Here is a 26,377-nt window from a genome sequence, read left to right on the forward strand (position 1 = left end):
ATGCCTGGCCTCTCGGATCAAACTCGTACACACTGCCCTAGGCGTAAACTGCTCCTGAAAACATTTCTTATTGTCCTCCCATTTCATAGACATTTACTCTAATGGTAGGTAAATACATGAATATTCATATTGGTATACTCGATGTTGGCGAGGGTAATGCAACTATCTACGTGGTAATATGCCTCCCGCTTATGTATACAATCAGCAACTCGAACAGGAGTACATTAACAAGAGAACCAGCAAAACCTAAGCAAAGAGAGGAATTAGAAAACAATAAACATATATATCTCCTGTACTAAAGTGCTGAATGAATGAAACAAAGTGAATAAACGCAATCATAATAACATTAAAAGCTGATAAAGTAAAGAAATTCATAAATAAGGAAGGGTCATGTATGCAACACCTCCCTCCCCAAAATTCACACATTTGGTAAACGTACAAACATAATACACAAACACAAGCTAAAGTCATTTGGTTAATTCGGCGGGAAGGAATATAATAGAAAAATCAAATAAGTATATAAAATCCTAGAAATAGTTCCCGTAACATAAAGTAGTTAGCACCATCTTCCTACCCGCTAGGTTAACTTAGTTATCTCCTCGTTTTCTTAACAGGACAGTGAAGGGGAAGAGGAAATGAAGTGATTGATCAGAGGGCACATTTTTATTTAAGAGAGAAACAGTTTTTTGGTGTATGGTGAATTCAAAGAGAAACAGTTGACTTCTGGTGTATGGTGAAAATTTTACTGGGATTTGAGTGTGAGTTTTGGTGCCTTTTCAATATAATTATTCCTGGTATATTGAAGGAAGAACGAAAAGTATAGGAGAAAAATAGCCTACATGTGTTTGTCTGAGAACTCAAACTTGACCTTTGCATCATGGTTAAACCTACCGCGGAAAAGCAAATCCCGTTGCCATAGTTCAAGCCATCACTTCTCCCAACAAACCCAACCAACGCGTTAAGGTCGAAGTAGATCAGTGGTACAACCCCTCGACATTCACCCTAAAACCAACCGTTGCCTAAGACCGACGCCATGCATATATCCCAACTAAGGACATATTTAAGTAGCGCAATTTTTACATTAGTAACGCAATTTTTTATTTTATTTTTGATAGATTCTTGTACTGTAAATGCCAAGAGACTAAGCTTAGCAGGTGAAAACGTATTGGTCTACCAAACGATACTGTAACTGCTTAGGTTTCCCCGGATCTTAAATGTTGATATCCATTTCGTCAGTTCATGGATCATATCAGGAGACGCCTATAAATGCCCAGTAATGATAATAAACTCACACTCACCCAAAATTAAGCGGCCCAGCACCATCGACATAAATACACATCAATGTTGCCGTTGATATCCTTTTCTCTTGGTTTAGGTGTGTCTGCCAGGGTTGGTTTTTAAGTTCCTTACACCGATTAACTGCCAAGTAATAACACAGTTATGTTATGATGCTGATTTTAACTCGGAGATGAGTAATACAGTAACTTAAGACAAAGAGAGGCAATAATAGATTTTGACCACTCTAGCGATTGAAAGGGATACTACTTTGTAACAGAAAACGAATACCAGAGATTGTAAGAAAATGATACGATTATTAACAAGGACTATTTTACTTTTTATCTTTATTTCTAAACTGTATTTTTTACATTTTTTTTCCACCTTAAGTGGAAATGGTCAAGGATACTAGCTATTTCACTCGTTATTTTATCTAGTGTACTCTCACCCACTTAAGTTGGTCCAGTAATCTTATACATTAGCGACCACTGAAGATGGGGTTGCTGTTTTCATTTGATTTTACTAAGGAAAGTGTCAGAGCAGAGAAAATCTTTCATGCAATATGGGATATTTCCTCTAAACTTTATGCACTTATTCAATGAAATGAACACTAGAATGGAATACATATGACTGACAATCATATACACGGTACTCATCATCATCATAAGTTAAGGAAGAACATAAATACTGAAATTCTCTTTATTTCTTGCAATAACTAACTCAACATTTGCAATGCTCTCATCTTACCACACATTTGCAATGCTCTCATCTTACCATACATCAAAATCTTATCATGTTCTTTAATATTCAGCTATTTATGATAATTTTTCATTCCATATTCTTTTACTAATAATAGTTCTATTGTCTTTGAGAAATTTGAGTTCCTAACTACAATGAAAGGCAGATATATCATAAATCAACCAATTAATAAATCTCCATTGATAAATCCTTTATCAAGAGCTCTGGAATCATTCTTATTACTGAAAATTTCTCTCATTATTTGGTGTATAAAGCTTTACAAGATCAGTGGCAGCCTGGAAAAATATAAAAAGGAAACATATGCAGTATTTCTGAGTCTTTTCGTTACTTACAAAATCATTTTGCGTTTGAAGTTATCCTTGATATCTATCAAAACACTCTTGGACCACAGGATTGAAATGCAAACAAAACCACACTATGGAGTAATTTTCAAACACTGGGAACAAAAGGTGATTCTAATTACTAAAGAGGTCAGTTAGAAATTCATCAGCTCCAGCTTACTGCAAATTACACTTTAAAACACCATCTCAGATGCCTCATTCTTTAATTCATGTCTTTGACAAAACGTATTTTAAGTGGCTACTCAAATGTTAACATGATTATTATTAAAGAACCTACTTACTATTTTTTCTAAAAACAATGAAGAGGTCCTAATGTATTTCTGAAGTAAAGCTTTATCATCTAATCTATATCTTAGTCAACAAATCTATAACAAATTAGAATCTGCCAAGGTAAGAAGTTTACAATTGTTTACCAAAAGTATCAACCTCCTCTTACAGTATATGTTAACCAAAGACTAACACAATAATCACTAAATACTGGTAACATCCTACATACTGATGGTTTAACACCTAGGTTAGTAAAGACCACTAGGTCCACATTACACATCTACATATTTAAGCCAAGTGCCATGGACTTCTCTTTTACTTATACATCATGAGCTTTTCTGTATGTCTATGGTACAATGATTCATTCCAAGTCATCTCGTGCTGGTTACCAATAATGAAGAATAATAAAAAAAATTTTCTCTACCAAGGAATTCCCATAATTATCAAAAGCAGTTCCCTTTTACTCACTATAAATGAAGTAAAACAGTGATTGTTAATTATCATAAATAAACTCTATAGTTTTGCTTATTTAGCAGCCCAAGGACACTTGGCTTAAACATCTGGAATAACGTAATTTACTTATGATTATAGTAATAGACCACTAAATTATGACTAATCACTTATTTTCTTGATCAACTACAATAATTCGATAGACAATAAATAATTTTATGGTATGATATCTGACAATCTATAATAAGCTGCTCTGGCTGGTCTTCAAAGTATACATCATAAGAAAGAAACTGTAAAATACAATTTGCATGGATAGTTTATGATTAGATGTTACCTTTTAACAGAGAAACTACAAATTCATAAAGAGAGGTGGGAGGGGGAATCAAGTTCTAAAATCATGAGATGACAATTCTTTTTAAATGTCACTAATATTTTTTCTCTAGGTGACTTAAGTTATACTAGCAATTGGGGAATCTAATAAATTAACCAATATCAGAACCAACCGAGGACCATTTCAATTTGATGAATTTGTAAGGTTGCAAAAATCCCCAAAAATAAACTGTACCATCTTGAAGGAAAGAAATAACTAAATCACAAAAGAATCTTCATGCACAGACAGGACAGTGAAAATCTTACATTTTTTCAAATGATCAAAACAAATATACAATTGAGGAAATCAATGTCACCCTCTGGAACATAAGATTTGCCTTGAAACTAATGGATGCTGATTATTACCAAATAAATACATGGTGTTCCCAATGCAAATCAAACTCAAATAAAAATCATCATCTTACAGGATCAAATTGTTTCTTATGATAGTCAGATCCTTTTCCAATACTGGCTTTTTAGCATGAGATATTTGACTTGCACACTCTTCCTCATTTCTATACAAAACTTAAGGCACTCTTGTCTGTTCATAGCAATAGAAAAATAGTTTAAACTCTATACAGCTAAGCTTTGGTATAATAAAATTTTGTTCCTCAGTGCTGTGAGGGCTTTATGTCAGTAAACCTAATCTAGTCATATATGAAATGGCCATCATAAAGCATGCATGTGGTCATAGAGAAACATTCTTAAAACAAGTAATATTCATGTATACAACATATTTCAACTGTGGGATTATAAATAAAATTGCAGTATTACACGAGCATAAATTATATATACGTATTTGCACACATATCAAGACTTTATGCAGAATATCTAACTATATATGTCTCTGGTTCCCATTTCCTCCAAAAACTCCTATTGAGGGTGGCTACAGCAAAAGAGTCTCTACTTATCCATACTCTTACAATCACCATTCCACTCATTCTTCCACCATTTCTTTTCATCTAGTACTCTTCCATTTTATTTTCCCATATCACAGGTGGTCTGCCTCTCACACCAAGCCCTTTAATCGTACTATCATTCACTCTCCCATTCACAATTCATTCACTTTGCATTCCCTGCCATACCAAAACTCATGCACAATACTTCCTAAAAATTATAAATTTTAATTCCAGTCTTTTTACACTGTTTTAATGACTAATACATTATTCATGAGTCCAAATTTAAGTTCAGTACACTGAAATTTTTATTTAGTTTCATGGTATATAATGAACTCCTACATCAGATGTGGATGTTGTGTACTGAAATCAAGGCAAACTACAAAAATAACACAATTTCAAGAATACCAAATGATGCAATCGTTTGCTTCTAAAATCAATACATTCCCTTATTTTTTTTTTTTTTTTTTCATACTATTCGCCGTTTCCCGCGATAGCGAGGTAGCGTTAAGAACAGAGGACTGGGCCTCTGAGGAAACATCCTCACCCGGCCCCCTTTTCTGTTCCTTCCTTTGGAAAAAAAAAGAAAAAGAAAAAAAAAAAAAAAAAACGAGAGGGGAGGATTTCCAGCCCCCCCGCTCCCTTCCCTTTTAGTCGCCTTCTACGACACGCAGGGAATACGTGGGAAGTATTCTTTCTCCCCTATTCCCTTATATCTCCAAATAAATAAATATATAAATATACTTAATAAGGAACTATATCAAATACCCAATTGCTAAATAAGAGTTTAGTGTACAAAGCCCTGTCAGAAGGTGTCAGTCCCTGTTTCAGGCCTTCTTCATAACCAAACCAGGTTATTATCACAGTAAGTATACCCATCATTCAAGGCAGACAGGGACGAATGTACTATGGATTTCATAATTTTAAAAGGATTTGTTTATTTTCCTTACATGAATATTATAAGCTGCACCCTTATATAATTTGCTGATAAAGTGCTATGGCGTTACTGAAAATGAATTCTTTCCAATTTCTACCGAGTTCGTTTTTCTCCGCTAAAACCGAAGTGACACATGTATAGTCTTCCCTACATATTTTGGTTACCAACCCTTATTAATCTCAACAATGAAAAACCAAAAGCAGCAGTTGAGACATCTGCTGAAGATTTTTGAAGGTTGGTTTAAGCATTTCTAACAAAGCATCTCCTTCCTAAAATTACTCTGTAGTAGTTTTAGTGTATGTAATGTATTTACATCTGTGGAAGCTACTTTGTTGAAACTTTCAATTCTGGTACCTGTGCAAGAAATCTTTGCAATACAATTTGCTTATGCTGGCATCGTAATATTCAGGATGCAACAAAAATACTAAAGAGTTTTTGAGCACTATTCCCTGAGTAGCTTTCCATCTCTTAGGTACGACTACAGTTACAGTCAGCATTTATGAACAGTACATTTTGCAACACAAAACTGCCTACATAGCTTTGTTTGTCCTGTTCAACATTACTTTCAACTTAAAAATATCTAATTTCCAGGTATAAGGTAACCATGATGCTATTTTTGGGAAATGATGACTTTATTCACCAGAGGCACTGTAACGGGGCCGGTCGATTGATGCAATTCCAGGCTGTGTCAAAAGAGCTTGCTGATAGAATGCCGCAGGTAATGCATAAGGATTCAGACTTTCATATCCTGCAATGGAATAAAAATTTCAATATGATACATGCTCATGATATATAAACTTAAGAATCTGAGATTTTGATAGGAAACAAAGAGTAAAGGAAGCTTAAAAATGATAATATGATGTTTGATGAGAGTGTAACGCAATGGGTGAATGGAAAATCTTGAATAAGTATTCTCAGTAGATAGGAGTAAAAAGTGACACCAAGTGATAAAGAAAAAAATATTAGTAAAACAACAGGTGTGTCCACCTGGAGAATGTAAAGTAAAGGAATGTAATAAGATATTTATCATTCATGTTAGAAGAGCATGAGAGGGTTTATGCTTTAAAATATGAGAAAGAACTCATGAGAAAAACATTCCAGTACCTAAATGCATACCTGTCAAAGGAGCAGAGGGCACCAAAAATGTCCCTGGAGACACTGCCATACTCTGAGGATTTGCTGTAGCTACAGTGGGTGTCATAAGTGGTCCCATGTTCAGTGGAGACGCTACAAAGTACTGTGGTGCAAGAGGAGGTCCACGTACAGCCTGGCTTGTTGGCAAAATTCTTGCATTAGCAGCTGGAAAACGGAAATGGCTTTGTAGTACATCTGCAACATCAATTGATGCCAAAATGAGAGTGGGATCAAGCATACACACATCATCAAAGGAAGAGTGTTTCTGAGGAGGAAACTGTGGTAATAAGTTTTGTCACAAGATATAATTTTGTGCAGTCAAGGCTACACTTATTTACCAATTAATGCAGGGAACTGTTATCAAATATATGACTTATCATTTGTATATATCAGCACTAATATAGCTAGATACATTAGGAATGGAGTGAGACTTGTTATATTTCTTGGCACAGCATTCCTTAGTTGAAAATACATCCAACAATACCTGTGATAAAACAAATACTGTTAATAATCTGTATACGTGACAGATCTTGGCATAAGCCTCATGGCATTCAATGGTTTACTTGATGTTACACTTTCGGTTACAAGTCACAATATCAGCAATACTGGCAGCCACACAATATACTTAAACTGACAACTGCTCTGCACATCACAGACAGTGAACAGTAACAAAGCTACACTACACTTTTTCATTCAAGCAAAAATTCACAGGACCTCTAAAATATCAAGCTTATTGCCCTGAGAATGTTGGAAAACAATGGTTTCCAGTAAAATCATGGGCTATAGATATGGTGGTGTAGATAAGGGTGGATGTGTTGGAAATGAAATGTTTAAGAACAATATGTGGTGTGAGGTGGTTTAATCAAGTAAGTAATGAAAGGGTAGAAGATAGCTGTTTGGAAATATAAAGAGTATGGTTGAAAAAGCAGAAGAGGGTGTGGTGAAATGGTTTGGACATTTGAAGAGAATGAGTGGGGTGAGGTTGACAAAGAGGATATATGTGTCAAGAGGTGGAGAGAACAAGGAGAGAAGTGGGAGACCAAACTAGAGGTGGAAAGATGAAGTGAAAAAGATTTTGAGCGATCAGGGGATGAACATACAGGAGGGTGAGAGGCGTGCAAGGAATAGAGTGAATTGGAACAATGTGGTATACCGGGGTTGACATGCTGTCAATGGACTGAACCAGGGCATGTGAAACGTCTGGAGTAAACCATGGAAAAGTTTATGGGGCCTGGATGTGGATAGGGAGCTGTGGCTTCAGTGCATTACACATGACAGCTAGGGACTGAGTGTGAACGAAGGTGGCCTTTTTTTGTTTGTTTTCCTGGTACTACCTTGCTGAAGCAGGGGGTAGCGATGCTGTCTCTAGTGGGGCAGGGTGGTGCCAGGAATGGATGAAGGCAAGCAAGTATGAATATGTAAAAGTGTATATGTCTGTATGTGTATGTATATGGAAGTACATGTTGATATGAGAAACTGCAGAAGCTGGTGACTGAATTTGGTAAAGTGTGTGGAAGAAGAAAGTTAAGAGTAAATGTGAATAAGAGCAAGGTTATTAGGTACAGTAGGGTTGAGGGTCAAGTCAATTGGGAGGTGAGTTTGAATGGAGAAAAACTGGAGGAAGTGAAGTGTTTTAGATATCTGGGAGTGGATCTGGCAGCGGATGGAACCATGGAAGCGGAAGTGGATCATAGGGTGGGGGAGGGGGCGAAAATTTTGGGAGCCTTGAAAAATGTGTGGAAGTCGAGAACATTATCTCGGAAAGCAAAAATGGGTATGTTTGAAGGAATAGTGGTTCCAACAATGTTGTATGGTTGCGAGGCGTGGGCTATGGATAGAGTTGTGCGCAGGAGGATGGATGTGCTGGAAATGAGATGTTTGAGGACAATGTGTGGTGTGAGGTGGTTTGATCGAGTAAGTAACGTAAGGGTAAGAGAGATGTGTGGAAATAAAAAGAGCGTGGTTGAGAGAGCAGAAGAGGGTGTTTTGAAATGGTTTGGGCACATGGAGAGAATGAGTGAGGAAAGATTGACCAAGAGGATATATGTGTCGGAGGTGGAGGGAACGAGGAGAAGAGGGAGACCAAATTGGAGGTGGAAAGATGGAGTGAAAAAGATTTTGTGTTATCGGGGCCTGAACATGCAGGAGGGTGAAAGGAGGGCAAGGAATAGAGTGAATTGGAGCGATGTGGTATACAGGGGTTGACGTGCTGTCAGTGGATTGAATCAAGGCATGTGAAGCGTCTGGGGTAAACCATGGAAAGCTGTGTAGGTATGTATATTTGCGTGTGTGGACGTGTGTATGTACATGTGTATGGGGGGGGGTTGGGCCATTTCTTTCGTCTGTTTCCTTGCGCTACCTCGCAAACGCGGGAGACAGCGACAAAGTATAAAAAAAAAAAAAAAAAAAAAAAAAAAAAAATGTTGATATGTACATGTATATGTCTGTATATGTATGTGTATGGGCATTTATGTATATATGAGTGGTTGGACCATTCTTCGTCTGTTTCCTGGCACTACCTCACTGACGCAGGAAACAGAGATCAAGTATGATAAAATCAATAGAAAAAATATACATATATGTATGTGTGTGTGTGTATGTGGATGGATGTGTCTTTCTTCTATTTCCTGGCACTACCTTGTCATTGCAGGAAATGGCAATCAAGTACAAAAATGAAAATAATATAATATATACATCTTTTTTGGTAAAGTTTAATTATATAGCTAATGTATATAGTGTTCAGTGGGGTGCTGAACTCTGTCCCAGCTTTAGTATGACTTAAAAATTCTCACAAGCCTTTTTGTTACTCTATTATTTGTAAGAAATGGTAAACATATGAAAAACAACCAATTTCATTATTCTAAACAACTATTCCTGTACCAAGGTATTTTGTACCATGCAGGTCAAGAGTTTATCATCATGGTTTCATATAATCATTTGCATTAAATGTTTGTGCTTGTTAAGGGATATTACTTTCAGTTTTCATGTATTTCAACAAAAGCTACTTTAAAAGAAGCAGCACAAACATTCATATGAAAATAGACATTACAAAATTATCAGAAAAGGCCACCTTTTGTTTGCACACATGTCATGGATCATTCACTGTCACACAAAACCATACAATTATGTAAAAAAAAGAACAAAAATACATATCAATATAATTTTTTCTGAATCTTTGCACACACTCCAATAACTGACCACCCATTAAGTCTTAAGACCTCAATAACCTTGCATAATAATTCCTGAAAATGCCTGCATATTTGTTTGGTTCTCAAATGAGTGAAACATTGAGTCAGCAAAACAAGAGAGAGAAGGTAAAGATGAATGAAAAAAGACAAGTAGAAGCCAGGGCAAATGAGGAAAGAGACAGCAATACTAAATGAAATTTACGGCAAAACATTTATCATACTATACATGCTTGAATTGAACTGATTTTGTTAACAGTCTAAAACAACTTGACTTTCATCTTTGTCATGAGTTGAGACTTCCCATTTGTCCAATACAGTACAACCTAATAACTGATAAATCAAGTTTTATCATTTACCAATATGGATCATTAAAGTTCTAAAGCAATGGCATTGGAATCCCCATTTCCTAAACTGTTCTCTGCTACTCCTCCACAGACTCTCTTTAGCAAGAATGAGCTTTTCCTTTAACAATTGGTTTTGAACACATGCTCACATAAGTGTGTTTTCTTGCTAATTAAGATCTACAGGATCAAATACTAGAAAACCTCATACCTATGTGTTGCAGGATGTAATCAGAAGTCACACTTCGAGTGTCTTCTGCAGTCTTCTCAGAGTGAATTTGAGAAATACCATTTGGGATACCAGGAATAATTACCTACAAAGAAAGTATATGAAAATCATTTTATCAACAATCCTCAAAAAGCACAGCTTTTTATATGACTTTTTGTTAGCACATAATCAACAATGGATATAAACCAATAACAATGGCTTTTGATTTCTGAGATATTAATTTTTTAACCATGGAAGGAAATCAAAGACAGTGTAGCTTCTAGGCCCTGTCTAAGACTTAAATATCCAAAAGGTTATAGGAAAATTTCTATGCAACAATTATGGAAAGTCCCTTACAAAAGTAATTCTCAAGGAAATTTTCCCTTAGGGTGGTGATCCTATATTATTTCTCCAAAGTTGGGTGGCTTACCAGCACTCTCTTTCACAAACACTGGTGTAGTTAGGTCCATCAAAATAGAGGGAACTCAAGGGACAACAATTGTTGAGGGGGAAGGGCACACAGTATCTTTCCCATTATATAATCATCATATATCACTATTATTACTATTATTATTATTACTATTCTTTTTTTTTCTTTTAAACTATTCGCCATTTCCCGTGTTAGCGAGGTAGCGTTAGGAACAGAGGACTGGGCCTTTTTTTGAATATCTTCACCTGGCCCCCTCTGTTCCTTCTTTTGGAGAAAAAAAAAAAAAAAAAAAAAAAAACGAGAGGGGAGGATTTCCAGCCCCCCGCTCCCTCCCCTTTTAGTCGCCTTCTACGACACGCAGGGAATACGTGGGAAGTATTCTTAATCCCCTATCCCCAGGGATAATTATTACTATTATCATCATTATATCATCAATATCATTATGTTATATTTCATTATAATCTTGTTATATACTATAATTATTATCATTATTAATATTTCAAGTAACAGTGATTGTGATGACAATGGTTGTGCAGTCGCATTTATTTGTTATTGATCCTCTTACCTTTATCTGTATCATCACCATTTTTGTTATTCTCATCATTACTATCATATTTATCATCACTATCATTACCATTCATACTACCAGTACAGGTGCTACAGAGTTAAGTTTATAAAACAATGGTACAGTCCCTTAAAATATCAAGCTCTTATATTATCTTAATCTTTAAAGATATCAAATTGCATTTCATCCTGCTCAAATTAATTTCTTCAATGGCAGAAGCTATGCTTCTCTACTCAAAATGAGCAATGAACTCTTTGGTATTCATCAAACTGCACTCCAGTGGCAGTAGTGGACTTCTGTACTCACTGGGAGCAAACATGTTGCTCTACCTGTGATGAGCACTGGACTCTAGTGCACTCAACCTATGAAAGTCTGCAGATCACTGGCTCATTTATGTATAAATAAAAAGATAAACAGATGAATGATATTTCGCTTTTAATGAAGTTAAGTTACTTCACTGTATAGCTAACAGTGTTGCTGAAGCTGAAACTTGGTAATCACTAGGTGTCATCATTACAATTAACCATTTTACACTGTATATCTAAAGAATTATGAAATTTGAAATCTAAGAGTCCAGTGATATTTGGATTTGGGTTTGGTCTAGTCCTCCCCACAATGTAAGTTAATCATTTGCAGTCCCCATCATGGTAAATCATATTTTACTGTGTTTCACATTTTGTTCACAAACTGTGTAATCAGCAAACATGAATTATGGAAAATCCTAAATTCTGAAATACATTTGATATTGTAAGGTAATATATAAATTCCAGTATTTCAATTAGGATAAAAACTGAAGACACACATTAATGAGGTTTACCTGATTAAAAGATTTTAAGTGTGAAAACAGTCTGCCATATCAAGAAAAATTAATCCTTTGTACAACTGGAGCATCTATTAAAAAAAATTAAGATTTTTGGGAAGCTGAAGGAAGATTTGGTTCTGTAATGTAGGGTTTGCATTACAAATTACATGTTATAATGATACAAAGCATGAATAGCTTTGTGATACAAAAGTTGTCAGGGGCTTTATAAAGAAACACAGGTGGATATTGTGCACAACATTAAACTTAACTAGGTTACAAGTGTCCTGCCATCCTCATGAGTTTAAAGAGGCAATTGTGAAAAGATGAAATGCAGACTGAGCCAGAAAAGATGGAGCAGATTTGAAAAAAGTGGAGGAATGCAGTGTGGCATTGTCACTGTAAGTGTGCATGTGGTCAACAACTGAAGAAACATTTGGTTAACTAAAGAAAGAAAACTTTATAAAATGGAACAAGAGAACAGGAGACAGGAATGCCAAAAGATGGGAGCCTGGAGATCAGACCCTAATGCCAATCCGTCAAAAGCTTTTGAAGGCAATAATGAGGATCAGAGATAGGACTGTGATATTCAGTCTATCTAAGGAAATGGGAGTTGAGAAGATATTCTAAGATTTTGGGAATGATACAAATCATGACAACAGGGCAACAGCTGGAAGGGTAAGAACAGTCACCATTCTATATCAAGGACATGAGGGAAAAAGTTTGAAGCAGAAACTCATTTCTGTGTATTGAAAACTCCTAGAATGGAAGGGAACAAAGGACTCATACCACAGATATCTAATCTAAAATCTTTCAATGTACCTTGTACAAGAAACACACTCTGCTGACACACTGGCACATGTCACTGGTTTACATGAAACTTCTTTGCTTTGTCAAATATAGTACAAGCATACACCATTGCTCTAATACGATTCACTGATTAAAATAATAAATCAATCTACCTCACTGGGACTTTTGACGTGTGTTTCCTGTGCAACTAACACTGCAGGAGCAGGGATTCCAACAAGATGAGTCTGAAAATAAAGAATACAAGAATTCATCCAGAGGATCACACTAGAATTTTTCTTGAAGCATAAACTTTCACACAGTATTTTGAAAAATTTAAAACTATAGAGACAAATCCTTACAACCCATCCGAGAGAAAGGATGTTTAAACATTGATGAAACTGCAAGGCATATTTCTAATAGAAAAATCATCTTCTCAAACTCCCATGAATTAGGTTTTTTTTGTGATCATGTTTCTTCTTTTCTTTCTGTTTTCTAACATAAGCAATTCATGTGTTCCTATCCTTTCCCCATCACTATTTTCTCTTCTTTCAGGTAAATGTTCACTGCCTTCCACTGGGCCTTCTCCATGGTATTCCAATGTTTCTTTAAGTCAAACATTGTATGCCCTAGTTATCTTACTGATTATTTTCTTCATAGACTTGAAGGCAATTTTGATATCAATTAACCCAATATCCACTTAATTCTCCTAATGTGGTGTTCCAGTGACAAGTTGTATGACAACCTCTAAGTCCCTTTCATGTTGAGATTCCAGTAATTTGTTCCCAACAAGGTGATGATATGAGATATGCCCTACCTTCAACATTTTGGATTTGGGTGTCATCATGTACACCTCTAGGCAGAGCAGGTGGGAGCTCTTTGTTAAACTTAGTTTCCAGTTCATTACCACTTACTACTAACCCATAAACATTTAAATACATCACTTTCAATCTGATGTTACCATCTGCTAACACTTCTGCCCTCTGTGTGCGTGCATGTATGTGTGTGTGTGTGTGTGTGTGTGTGTTGTAAAATGAGAAATTTCAGCAGGAAAAAAGAAATCTGCATGAAGAACAAGTAGTTCACACCACCGACAGAATGTTTTAATAGCATACATAGTCGGCATGTCTATATTCAAGCTTTAAAAGTATTCAATTAAGAGATGGTTGTCATTACTTCAGCAGTTCTGGATCGTGGCAGGACTCCTCTAGATGAGACATGTTGCATTCCTTGGGTACCCGCTGCACGGCGTACATGTGGCATTATCAATGGCTCCCTGAAAGTGAATTGCCAAGTTAATATAACAGAATATCTATTATGCAGATCACAAGAAATTTACTCTGTAATAGTTTAATCTTTGAAGAATGAATAGTGATAAATACATATGCAATTCACCTTGTTTGCTGCATCCTCTAATAATCACTATATATATATATATATATATATATATATATATATATATATATATATATATATATATCCCTGGGGATAAGGGAGAAAGAATACTTCCCACGTATTCCCTGCGTGTCGTAGAAGGCGACTAAAAGGGAAGGGAGCGGGTGGCTGGAAATCCTCCCCTCTCGTTTTTTTTTAATTTTCCAAAAGAAGGAACAGAGAAGGGGGCCAGGTGAGGATATTCCCTCTAAGGCCCAGTCCTCTGTTGATAACGCTACCTCGCTAATGCGGGAAATGGCGAATAGTACGAAAGAAAGAAAGATATATATATATATATATATATATATATATATATATATATATATATATATATATATATATATATTTTTTCATACGATTCGCCATTTCCCGCATATATATATATATATATATATATATATATATATATATATATATATATATATATATATATATATATATATATATATATATATAAAAGCAAAACTACAAAATTGAGCAAACTGTCAAAACATAGTGTTGAAATTTAGTAATCATATGCAGACTAACAACCCATGATAGATGCAAAAAAGCAGGAACTTCAGTCTTTCCTTATCTAAACCTAAGAGTATGCCCTCACAGTTTGGAATAAACACTAACAACATATATCTCACCATCATTATAAGGACATGGTTATGTACTGGACATAACATTGTGGCAGGGATGGGGATATGTGATACAAATATGTGGAATATGTCTTCACAGCTTAAGATATACACCCATAGTATATATCTAAACTTCAACACAAGGATGTGGGAAATGTACTGGACATAACATAGGCAAAAAGAGTGAATGACTGCACAAAGATGATCCCACTCATATATTCGAGAAGGGGAAGCAACAGCCCTCTGGAGAAAGAAGGACACCAAAATGATGAACAAAAAATGACCACAGAAGGAACAGCGTCATATTGAAAACAAAAACAAGGAATGAGGTAATGAGTCTGTTCCGCTCAGGCATTCTAGCCACTACCATTTACCCTGCCCTGCCATTTGCTGGTCCCATCCCCCCCCTTCACATCCCAGGTTGGTAACATGAGTAAGTTAAGATACCCGTAAATGATCAGAGCCTTTTATCAATTATGTTATACCCAAAATCAGTAGGTACAAGAAGGGAAGAAAGAGTTCAGCACATGGGATATTTTCCTAGAGGAAAGTTTTTTAAACAGTGATACTCTTGATGTGTGGAGAGTAGAGAAAACAACTGCAGAAATTCTCCCATCCATTGGATTAGAAGTGGTTAAAGAATGTAATGATTTCAAAGGAGGATAAATCTATCCCTAAAAGGATACTACAGAAAGTTAAGAAAAAAAAATCAGCATTATGGATCTACAACCACATACTACAGTAGATTCTTGTAGCATCAAATTAAAAAATGCAGCAGAACACTGTGGGCCAAGAGACAAAACTGTGAGATTCCATATCAAATAACAAAGATCAGTAAATAGAACTAAACTGACGAGGAAGAAAGAGATGGATTTAGGCGCATTTATTAAACCTGATAGCACTATGGAAACTACCTAAAAACAGGCACAATATATAGATAATGATAAAATATCTTTCACAAAAAATGTGTCAACCATAAAAAACATACACCAGAACTGGGGAAAGTAGAACTGTAATAACAGTGGGGTCCACAAATAATATGGGCCAAGTAAGGGTGGAAGATGTAATTGGGATATTATCCTAGCTCTAAGAGAAATAAGTGTCCTGCCACTGACAGAACTTGTTGCTGATGTAATTCGTTAAGAAATTTTTCAAACACATGTAGGCAAAGCAAAGCAAAACAAATCAAAGTAGAGGTTTAACAAACAAAAGCAACAAATAAGTACTAGGATATCTCTCAAATATAGCAATGATACAAGTACCTAAACAAAGAACAAATTATGGTGAATGTGACCATAAATGGTTAACTCTTGCAAATGCACCTGAATATCACAGCTGATGTAATGAAGATATCAGAGATTGCAAAGCAATTCCCTAAATGCACACTAGACCTCATTCCTACAGTGATTTGCCCTTACCTACACTCAAAGGTGACTGTGATTCATTGTTTGGCCTTAAATGGGTATGTATCATTCCCCTAAAGTGGCCATCCCTATCCCAGGTTGAAGCCTAAAAGGGTTTCACTGACACCTTATTAGCATACTTACAAAATGTTTTCAAGAATGGTTTGGGGGAAGTCCAAAGAACAAAAACCCATCTCCAACTGAATATGAACAACTGGGTAAAGGTCCTTCCTTCCATGACACTTGCATTTACAATTAAATCGATGATAAAGCTGGAACTGCACAAGTTAGAGGCCAGTGAAACTTGGGAATGGGTCACATACTGAGAATGGGGCACACCCACAGTCCCCATTTGTTAAGAAAGATGGTACCATGCACATGTGCAGTGAATGCAAAATAATGATCAGTTTTGAGTTGTGAGTGGCTTATCATTCACCAGTGAAACATAAGGGCATGTCAATAGCACTGGCAGGATATCAATTCTTCACTAAGATTGGAGTGATACAAGCATTTCATTAACTACCTAAGGACATAAAGTTTCAGAAGTATTGCACCATCAACACCCAATACAGTCATTTTTTGGCCTAAACTTCTAGGTTTACATATAACTATTAAACATCTAGCTGTAGCACACCACATCATCTATTTTGAGAACATTATTTCGTTTACAGGTATGACTCAAGAAGAGCAAAATACTTGACTATGTGAAGAGATAAAAGAGGTCTCAAAGAATGCTGAGGTATGTGTTTTTAAGTTCAGTGCATCTCAAACTGAAGAGCTGGGGTTTTGCACTACTGGTAGTGGCATTCACAATCCTCAGCAAAAAGTCAAAGACATCATGGAAGCCAATACTCCACAAAATTCTAAGAAATACAGTGACCCATTACCCCTAATACTCCTAAAATCCAATCTCAGCAGCAACACAATAAAGATGCAAGAACACTTCATCTGCGTATTCTCCCTCTGGAGTTGATGAGATCAGGATTTGTGAGATACACACTTGAAGAATATACCTTCATAACATGAGATATACATCAATCATATATATTTACCATTCATCACTGGAACATGGTGATCAGCTGGACATCATAGAAGGTATACATATGATGACTGCAAGTTGGTATACTCAGACTAACATAATCAAGAGGCATTTTCATTGCTTTAAGTCCCATCAAGAGTAAATAAAGAAAGCAATGTTTGAAAAAATTTGCAAGCTATCTTTTTTGCCTAATATATAAAGTACATTACTAATATGAAAATCCCATCACTTTAGTACTTCTAAATCATACCTCTTAAAAAACTAATTAATATGCAGATTTATGCAATGGCTTGCCCTAAAATCTAAGCAGTTGGTGACCTCCACAGGGAACTTACCTATCATGTACGCATGAAATTTCATGTATTTTTCTTGAGTTACTGTGCTAACATGTAAGTGTACACAGACATTAATAAACAGTGACACACGGATGACAATATATATCCTACATACATTACACTTCTGATACGATGGGTCTAAAATTCTCAGCACTACAGCTGTGATCTTTCAATTCTAATTTCTATATCATAGACTTTTGTTTAAGGTAATGTACTGTAGCACTTACCCTCCTGGTGCAATATGAGGGATAAATGTATGTGGTTTCTGTCCTGCACTGACCATGGAACGGCCAATAGCCTTACGCTGGTGGTACTCTTCACGGTTCTTTATAGGCTTTGCCCATGTTATTTCTAGTTCACAACCATGAACAATTCGTCCTGTGAGATGATATAAAAGTCTGTGTGCAGCAACTACTTGTGTCTTACATGTAAAAAAAAATTATTCTATATACATCCTATACAACAAATAAGACTGATGATATAAATCAATATATCTAAATTTAGTCAATATTGGAAAGCAAGAAGCAAAGTATGTGATTTAATAATTGCTAAGGAGAAAACAATTAATCCAATTTAGCTTTATACAAGGAATAAATGGCCCAAATCAATATTCTAATCTTTAGTCTGTCCAACTTTATACTGCTAATTTAAATCAAAATATATGCATCAATCAAGTTTTCTATAAATCAGTAATAACATATGACCCCAACTAAAGCAATTAGCAGAGACAAAATCCCTAGGTGATATCCAAAGTCAGCACCACAACACTTGTATCCACAATCATTTCCTTCAAATATGGAAATCTAAAATGAGTGCCTGTGAAGCACAGGTATCTTATAAGAAATTAACATCCTTGAAAAGATGAAGTACGCCAGTGAGCCAAATGATTTCATGAAAATGCAGTCATGATATATGGTAGTACTGTATAAAGTGGTTTGTTGTTAGTGAATATTAAGTGTATAAAAGAATAGTAAACCTTAATTTGCTGAGAAACATGCTTGAGGTACATGACATGAAATTCTCTCAATCTTTGCTGAAATTGATGTTAATAATAAATGCGAAATGTTCTATTAATGACATCCCATAACATACTCCCCGAACGAGGTCAGGACACATTTAAGGTAGTGAGAACCAACAATGTTCTTCCATTTCTGAAACACCAGCTATTGATTTATTCCCTTGAACTTTGATACCACACACACACACACACACACACACACACACACACCACATGGGGTGGTAGGATCACAAATGACCCACACTATAATAATGCATCAGCTAATAATGTACTACACTTGAAAGATTTTCAGATGAAACAGCTAAGAGAGGGATACTTACAGGATAAAATCTAAACAAACTTTTTGACATAATTCAGTATATATATCTATTTTACTTATTCATATATATATATATATATATATATATATATATATATATATATATATATATATATATATATACACGAACAGAGAAAAGTACATGTACCGCAGCTCTCCATTCCAACTCTAATACTAATAACTTGCATTTTCTGTGAAAGTACCACACAATAATTTCAATGTACTGTAATCATACTTGCCCTGTCAACTTACCATTCAGGGATGCTTTCACAACTTCAGCTTGTTCCCTAGTAGCAAAATGGACAAAAGCATAGTCTTTCTGTTTCTTGACTCTCTCTACTCCATTTGAGCTGTTGCAGAGACGTCTGATGTCATCTTCCGTTGTACACAGTGCTAGATTGCGAATGTACAGAATCTTCACCTGAAATGATAAGTACAAGGTCTTCAGCTACTCTTTCAGGATGAAACCAAAGAGAGACTCCCTTACTGCCTCAGTCACTCCATTCACTTATCTTCCTCTCCTCTCACTCAACCACATAAAATTATCACAAGGAAAAGCATCCAAATACAAGTAAAGTATTCTCATTTCTTCTGTATGCCAGAAATGAAAAATACATTCTTCGCTTTCAAATGAGCCTGTGGATTACATTGTGCATGAATTGATCAGCTCAATTGCTCATACCACTGCAGTTTAGTACAGTATGAGATTTTGACTCATAAAAGAAAGATTATCATCTACCTCAGAATTCACAAGCTGGTGTAGACCAAAGGCTATGCTATCTCTGGTTAAGTTCAGTTATGTCCAGATAAGTGGAATATGATGGTTTCAGGAAAATCCTTTCCCAGGAAGAAATTTTACTTTTCCTTTTCTTTGTACTCTATGGATGTATCTAAATAGTCCTAAAAATTCTACTAGTAGCCAGAATAATTACATATTCAATCCTTACATGTTCTTTTTCTAATCATTCAATCAGTGAACAAGTGAATTAGGAGGAATGAGTCTAGGTTAATTCTCCTATCCAATTTTTAGTAGAATCTTTTCTAGTTATTGATATGTTGCTCTGAATACAAACAAGAAAAGTCGTAAATATTCTTCTCGTATTACATAAGATCTCTGAACAAAGATACCCCCATCCTTATGTGTTTGTTCAGCCAATGCTTTCGTGTTAACGGGAGAAATAAAATCCCACTGAAAAAGAATAACTAATGGGTGCATTCTTTTGTATAAATGCCTAAGCAATCATCAATGTCTTCCACAACGATTATTTTCTACATCCAAAAGGTTTAAATTACGTTAAAGTCATGACTTTTTCATATGGTGTTAATCCAAAAACGCTTCCTATCCCTACTCATGATGGCAGTTTACATATCTTCATTGAAGATGCACACTTTTGCAATATCTAATCAACGTAAATGGTGCGAATCTTGATCACCTTACTAGTAAGTTCATTTACACAACTATCAAATCAAATATCATATGTTTACATCAGTTATATATCCCAGCTAAGCTGTAATGATGCATTTCTTTAAACGTATACATAATTACTTTCAATGGTGTTATCGCACCAATCTTACTTATCATCACTTAATTTACAGAAACATATAGTCCTAAAGTCTTAACATTATTCATAAACATGAGAAACTGTATTCTGTTGTTGAATGGTACACTGCTAACATGAAACAGTTGTTTAACTCACTGAAGAAAAGATGCAGACTTTAGTGTTCATTGCAAAGTAGAAAAAAAAAATAGAAATGTGGAATGATGATGGTGGTAGGGAAGAGGTGGGGTGATGATGGAGTTGAGGTGCAGCCTTGGGGTGATGATGGTGATGTACAGTAAGGTTGACATGTATGGCTTCGGCGGTGGTGGTGTTGTATATAAGGTGCTGGTGCTGATAGTAACGATGTAATTGTAGGTGGTAATGATGGTGACGTACGGCAGAGGTGGAAACTATTATATAAAGGGCTGGCGGCAACTGTGGCACTAGTACGGTGGTGGCGAGGGCTTGTGTTGCAGATACACATCTAAGATTAGACAACAAATCTCATCATTGTTATGAACGAACCATTGTCAAATGCCTCGGGATGAATATCCTCCCCAAAATCTGAATTTCATGAAGTAATAAAGGCGAGCTGCAGTTAAAAAACTTATAATTGACAAAAATCAGAGTACTGGAGAGCCTAGTTACCTACTGTGTTATTACCTATTTCTTATTACTGTATGTGTGTATAACTACCTATTTCTAAAGTCCAAGGAAGGACTCGTGAGGCCTCATCTCTTGTGAACTCTCCACAATCATACAACAATTCACACCTTTTATATGGTCAGTCTATAGTGTGTGCGTGTGTGTGTGTGAAAGTGCGGGTCCCTGTATGAGAATGTGAGTCCATGATACACGTGCTGGGATTACGAAGTGGTCATGTGAGCCAGCCAGACAGCTACCTACGCTTTCACATACCACTGTCACAACACACTCCTCCTGTGCCGGCACTTTCCCAACAACCCATTACCTATTATAAATTCATCAGATCTTCCTTACTGCATTCTATTATTAGGCATATACGCCTCTGAGGGAATAACTAATGTAAATTCAAGAGGAGAAATATCCTAGACAAGGAAAAGTGTCGAAGGGAGGCAGAGCCTACACGTACACCATATGACATTCTTAATGATTTATTCTTCCGGTACACCGATAACGGTTATCAGTTTACCTCAAGGACATTTTTATCTTATGGGGGAGAAGAGAAGGGGGAGGTAGGCGTTATAAGGGGTTAGGTAGGTGGAGCAAGAAGTATACAGGGAAAGTTTCATGTTAATCAGGGAAGTTGCACGGGAGTAAAATCAAAATATGGCATCATAACTTATCGTAGCATACCAAAAAAAAAAAAAAAAGAATTTTGTAGAATGAATATACCAACAGCCAACCGATCTAGCCGCTTATCGCAGCTCTTGGCAAGTGTGTTAATCAGGTGGGAAGATTAGGTTTGCCCTCCCTAACCCTGTAGCTAGTGTCTATGTAGGCTTGCGTCACTTCCCTCCCCAACCCTATGGTGCTGGCTTGGTTTGTCTCAAACACAGTGGTCCAACCCTCACCAGAGAAAAATCCAACCCGCTCATCACACATACGTCGTGTTATCTTAAATTCCATTAAAAAAAGAAAAACACTGGTAGTAATGAGTGACAGGGTCTCCAGAATATGAAGGGAAAAATGAAGCGCGACAATATACACTCTCAGACCTCTTCCAGGTGCTGAGCTCCTCCTCCCGCCACCCCGTGATCCATTCAGCAAACACTCCACACGATTCTCCCCATCTCGCCTTGTCAAGGCTTTAGAATGATCAGACAACGGTATACCTATGCCACCCCCCAAAACATGAATTCCTTTATTCCGATTTCCCTACAAGTCTACATCGACGTGACAGTTATTTATCAAACATGTATTCAGGTTTAGTTGAGAGGTCTGTGTGCTCAAATGCACAGACGGGGTAGATGCCCTTCTTCCACATCGGACACACTACTCTGTAAAGTTGTTACAGTACCACTTTGTTCATTCTTACATCCACAATTTCCTCTTTCGTAAAAGACGTCTTCTGCGGTAAACTGCTCCGATATTCTTATCTTGTTACGATATTCTTATCTTCTGTTAACCAATATTCATCTGAGAAGTTCCTTTTACCCTTCGCACCATCTTTACCGAATATCGTGTACAGTAATCGACAACCTCCATGACTAGAACCATTACAACTTTTATTTTGGTCAAATTACAGACAACCTTTACTTTAATACTGATTAACGAAGGAATGAGAATCATAAATATTACATTTTTATAGTTAGGTTCTGATATAACTATTATAATGCTGCGTTTTGTATGGTTCAAGGCAGATATTATTCATAAGCGATATTATCATTATTATCATTATTATTATCATTATATAATCCCACGATCAATTATATGAGAGTCCCGCAACACTCCACTTAAAGCGAAGTCCTTAAAGATGCAAACTAGAAATCGAAATCGGAGGAAGGGGGTTGGGGGAATATTGACCCCTCCCACAAATACATGGAACCTACGGAAATGTGGTGTCCAGAGTGAGTCATGTAAAAAAAAGATATATGTACTTTTACTTTTACATACCTAAAGCTTTCAAGTTCTAATTTATTCGAAAAGCGAGGCAATTTACGGCCAATCTATAACTTTGGCTGAAAAAAAAAAAAATGCGATAGCGGAACTCATTCATTTGGCAACAAATTTCTTCCCATTTTGGCAAAATTTGAAGACCAGTTTGGCAGCCTTCTGTCAGGACGGAAAGTTGGTTCAATATTGGACTAAATGTACGCCAATGACACGGAGTCTCCCCGAGTCAAAAATTAAATGAGGAAATATAAATACATGGAAATAAATAAAATAAACAAATTGCTCTATTTCGAAAGCTGATGGAGCCTTGCCGAAGCGGACTTTGCTCTCCTTGGTGTCACCTGAGGCCAGCGAAGCCCGGTAACATCAGACAGACACTACAGTAACCATGAGTCTCCGCCCAGGGGCGAGCCCGAATCTCAGGCATGGCAATGGGCCCACGGTCAATCCCAGATGTTCATCCCCCCTTCAGGATTGGTCGATAACATGGTACCTGACTCAAGCTGGTGTGTTTGTGCGTTGGTCCCGTAATGGGAAGGAATTTTACGCTCGTGAGGGCCCCATCTCTTGAACACTTTACTATCATACAACTCGAATTTACATATGCTGTCTTGATTAACCATGTCCTCAGTCAATCTGTTCCGTTCATCTACCACTCTTATACTATTCAAGTTATTTCTTTACGTTATTCTTACAAGTTTTTTTTTTGCCTAATTTCGTGTTATGTCCTCTGGTTGTTATTTGTCTCAAAATACTGTCCACTGCACACTTCGTCGATCATCACTTACTCTTCTCTCTTCCAAGGAAAGTAAATCTAAAACTTTTAGTGTGTGTGTGTGTGTGTGCGTGCGTGTGTGTGTGTTCAGAAAGAAGTAAAGACACGATACACATAGCGTTCAAAGACGGACAACAAAGACGTAAAACACAAACAGTAATCACGTTACACATTTATCAAAGTTCATTATAAAGATGCTCTCTTTGCACCGGCATTGAAAATCCCCTATTACTGTCGATACAACACCAATTCACAATTCCACTGTACTGTAACTTTAAACCGTTGGAGTATAATTAATATACCCTACAATATTAAGCTTCTTTGTCCGATTTAATGGTGTATGGTTGGCTGGTGGCTTTAAGCCTATCAACTGCCAGGTTTATTAAGGCCGTCAACGTAAGTTACATCCACCAACCGAAAAATCTTTAACACCTTCTTCAGGTGTTAAAGATAATTCTATGACCACTTACACTCTCGCTATGCACGTGGCCCATGAATAATAGTGCGTTCTCAAGTAACGAGAACCTATGGAAAAAAAAAAGTGTAAAAAAGGACTACAAACTTAATCGCTTGAGTACACTATTTTCATGCAATTTCAAAATTGTTTGTCTTCAATCCACATTTCAGGCTTCAGTTTTTCGACACAGCTTCATTCTTCAACATTAATCATATGTTAACACTAAACATCATTGCTACCGAGAAACAGGTAATCCGGCAAGAATATCAAGGCGGAGAAAACCTTGAGAAACCACTACCTCCTGCCAGCACTGAGGAACAAACACCCTGTGTAGAGTTTTGACGCGAAGGCTGACTGAGAGAGTAGCACCTCGCTCCTACCACGTACCGTGGGATGAAACCAACCCGTCACCAGGAACCAAATGGGGCCTCATCTAACACAGGAATGGCCGTGGACTCGCCTAATGTATATATATATATATAAAAAAAGAAGAAAACACCGAGAGATCTGTAATGGATTTCCCTCCTTCACTCTAAGAGCCACAGGAAGATAAACTTAAGTACCTCGGGACTTAAGTGTGGACTTTATAACAGTATACCCAGGGATCCTTTGCCATCATTTTTATCGGCAGCGAGGTGGTCGGGGACCTGTTAGCCAGGAGAGGGTAGACGGTAACCCCCTGTCGCAGGGGGTGGTGCCGTGTTATCAACAGCTGCTGCCGGCAGGGACTGATACCGGTGAATACACAGGGCTTTGTTCAACACCAGGACGACGCTATCTGAGCTACTCCATGCTCGGCCACGCCCACCAACACATGCTTGCTCACCTCTCATACCACCATACTGCCTTAACTGGGCGCTGCGCCAGTTTGTGAGTGGTTCTGTATTTTCCATAGATGAAACCATGGAAACCACCCCTCCCCCTGTTTTATAGGTTAGGTTATAATATGACGGGTTCGGTTAGAATAGGCTGGGTTAGGTTAGAATAGGTTGGGTTAGGTTATAATAGCACGGGTTCGGTTAGAATAGGCTGGGTTAGGTTAGAATAGGTTGGGTTAGGTTAGATTAGGTTGGGTTGGGATGGGTGATGTTAGATTAGGTTAGGTAAGAATTGGGTGGGTTGGGTTAGTTTAAATTAGGTTGGAAGAATACAGAACTAGTAATAATAAGTAATATCTATAATTTCGTTCCAAGTTTTTTTTTTTTCCATAAACACAGTTTGAAACTATTTTTTTTTTTACTTTCTCAAGCATGACGAGTCTGACCTTTGACCTGAACCTTACAATTCAGGTCTACGTCAGACCACCTTTACCAAAAGGGCCGTGCCGTCGTGCTACATGTCGTAAACATTGGTAGAACAACAGCAAACAGCCATGCGCACTCCAGAACAACGTTGCTACATTTAACAGCAAGAGCGACGAAAGATAATAGAGAAACATGGAAGATAAAAAAGATAAAACCCTAAAAGCTTACAGGAGATAAAATGAAAAAAACAGAAACAAGCCTAGTCTATCTCCCCCGCCTAACAAACCCTTTCTTCATAACTACGTTTCTCCACCCCTCTCGTATTTCGCTTTCTTTTCCTTAGAAATCTATACACATCGATACACTTAAGTGCATTTCCTATTCCGTTACAGCTCTATTGTACACGATAAAGCCAAGGTTAATCTTGGGAATGAAATCTCTTTATCCAATGTGGGATAACATAGTGTAAAACAACTTTTCACATAAGCAAGAGCCGTCCTTGTTAAGCATTGGACTGTATGTGAGTAGAGGTTAGAACAAAATTCATGCGCAAAGGGAAAATTAACTTTCATCAAAAACCAAGAAGAACCATTCAAGTCAAAAGGAAAGGATTTGATCAAAAAAAAAAAAAAAAATAATTCAAAACAGAAAATGTAACATTCAACTGTAGTAGTGTGAATTTACGAAGTCCTTTAAAACAAGTCCAATATCACGCACAAATTGTGTCAAAAGACTTTTTAGGTAATACCGTTCACAAGTGTCAAAACGGAAACATGGACACAAACAAATATGGCGCAAGTTAGGGTGATGGTGGACACGCTTTGCCATGTAATGAAAGCTTACTTTGGA

The 26,377-nt window shown here is 36.7% G+C and overlaps 1 protein-coding gene across 2 annotated transcripts in view; it reads right to left on the reverse strand.

Annotated features, from left to right (window-relative positions):
* Nucleotides 1-1,591: 1,591 nt before the first annotated feature.
* The window catches only part of LOC139765993 (probable RNA-binding protein 46), a 33,766-nt gene continuing 8,980 nt past the window's right edge, over nucleotides 1,592-26,377 (reverse strand). The window contains exons 2-8 of one of the 2 annotated variants that reach the window (XM_071694031.1): nucleotides 19,169-19,337; nucleotides 17,807-17,957; nucleotides 13,922-14,021; nucleotides 12,922-12,993; nucleotides 10,169-10,271; nucleotides 6,411-6,593; nucleotides 1,592-6,042 (exon numbers count right to left, since the gene is read on the reverse strand). In XM_071694031.1, the coding sequence (XP_071550132.1) occupies nucleotides 5,927-6,042; nucleotides 6,411-6,593; nucleotides 10,169-10,271; nucleotides 12,922-12,993; nucleotides 13,922-14,021; nucleotides 17,807-17,957; nucleotides 19,169-19,337 (894 nt within the window). In that variant the 3' untranslated portion in view covers nucleotides 1,592-5,926. The remainder of the gene's footprint in view (nucleotides 6,043-6,410; nucleotides 6,594-10,168; nucleotides 10,272-12,921; nucleotides 12,994-13,921; nucleotides 14,022-17,806; nucleotides 17,958-19,168; nucleotides 19,338-26,377) is intronic. The other variant, XM_071694032.1, reaches the window with a different exon arrangement.

Source organism: Panulirus ornatus, chromosome 56, assembly GCF_036320965.1.
Source record: "Panulirus ornatus isolate Po-2019 chromosome 56, ASM3632096v1, whole genome shotgun sequence".
Lineage (NCBI taxonomy): Eukaryota > Metazoa > Arthropoda > Malacostraca > Decapoda > Palinuridae > Panulirus > Panulirus ornatus.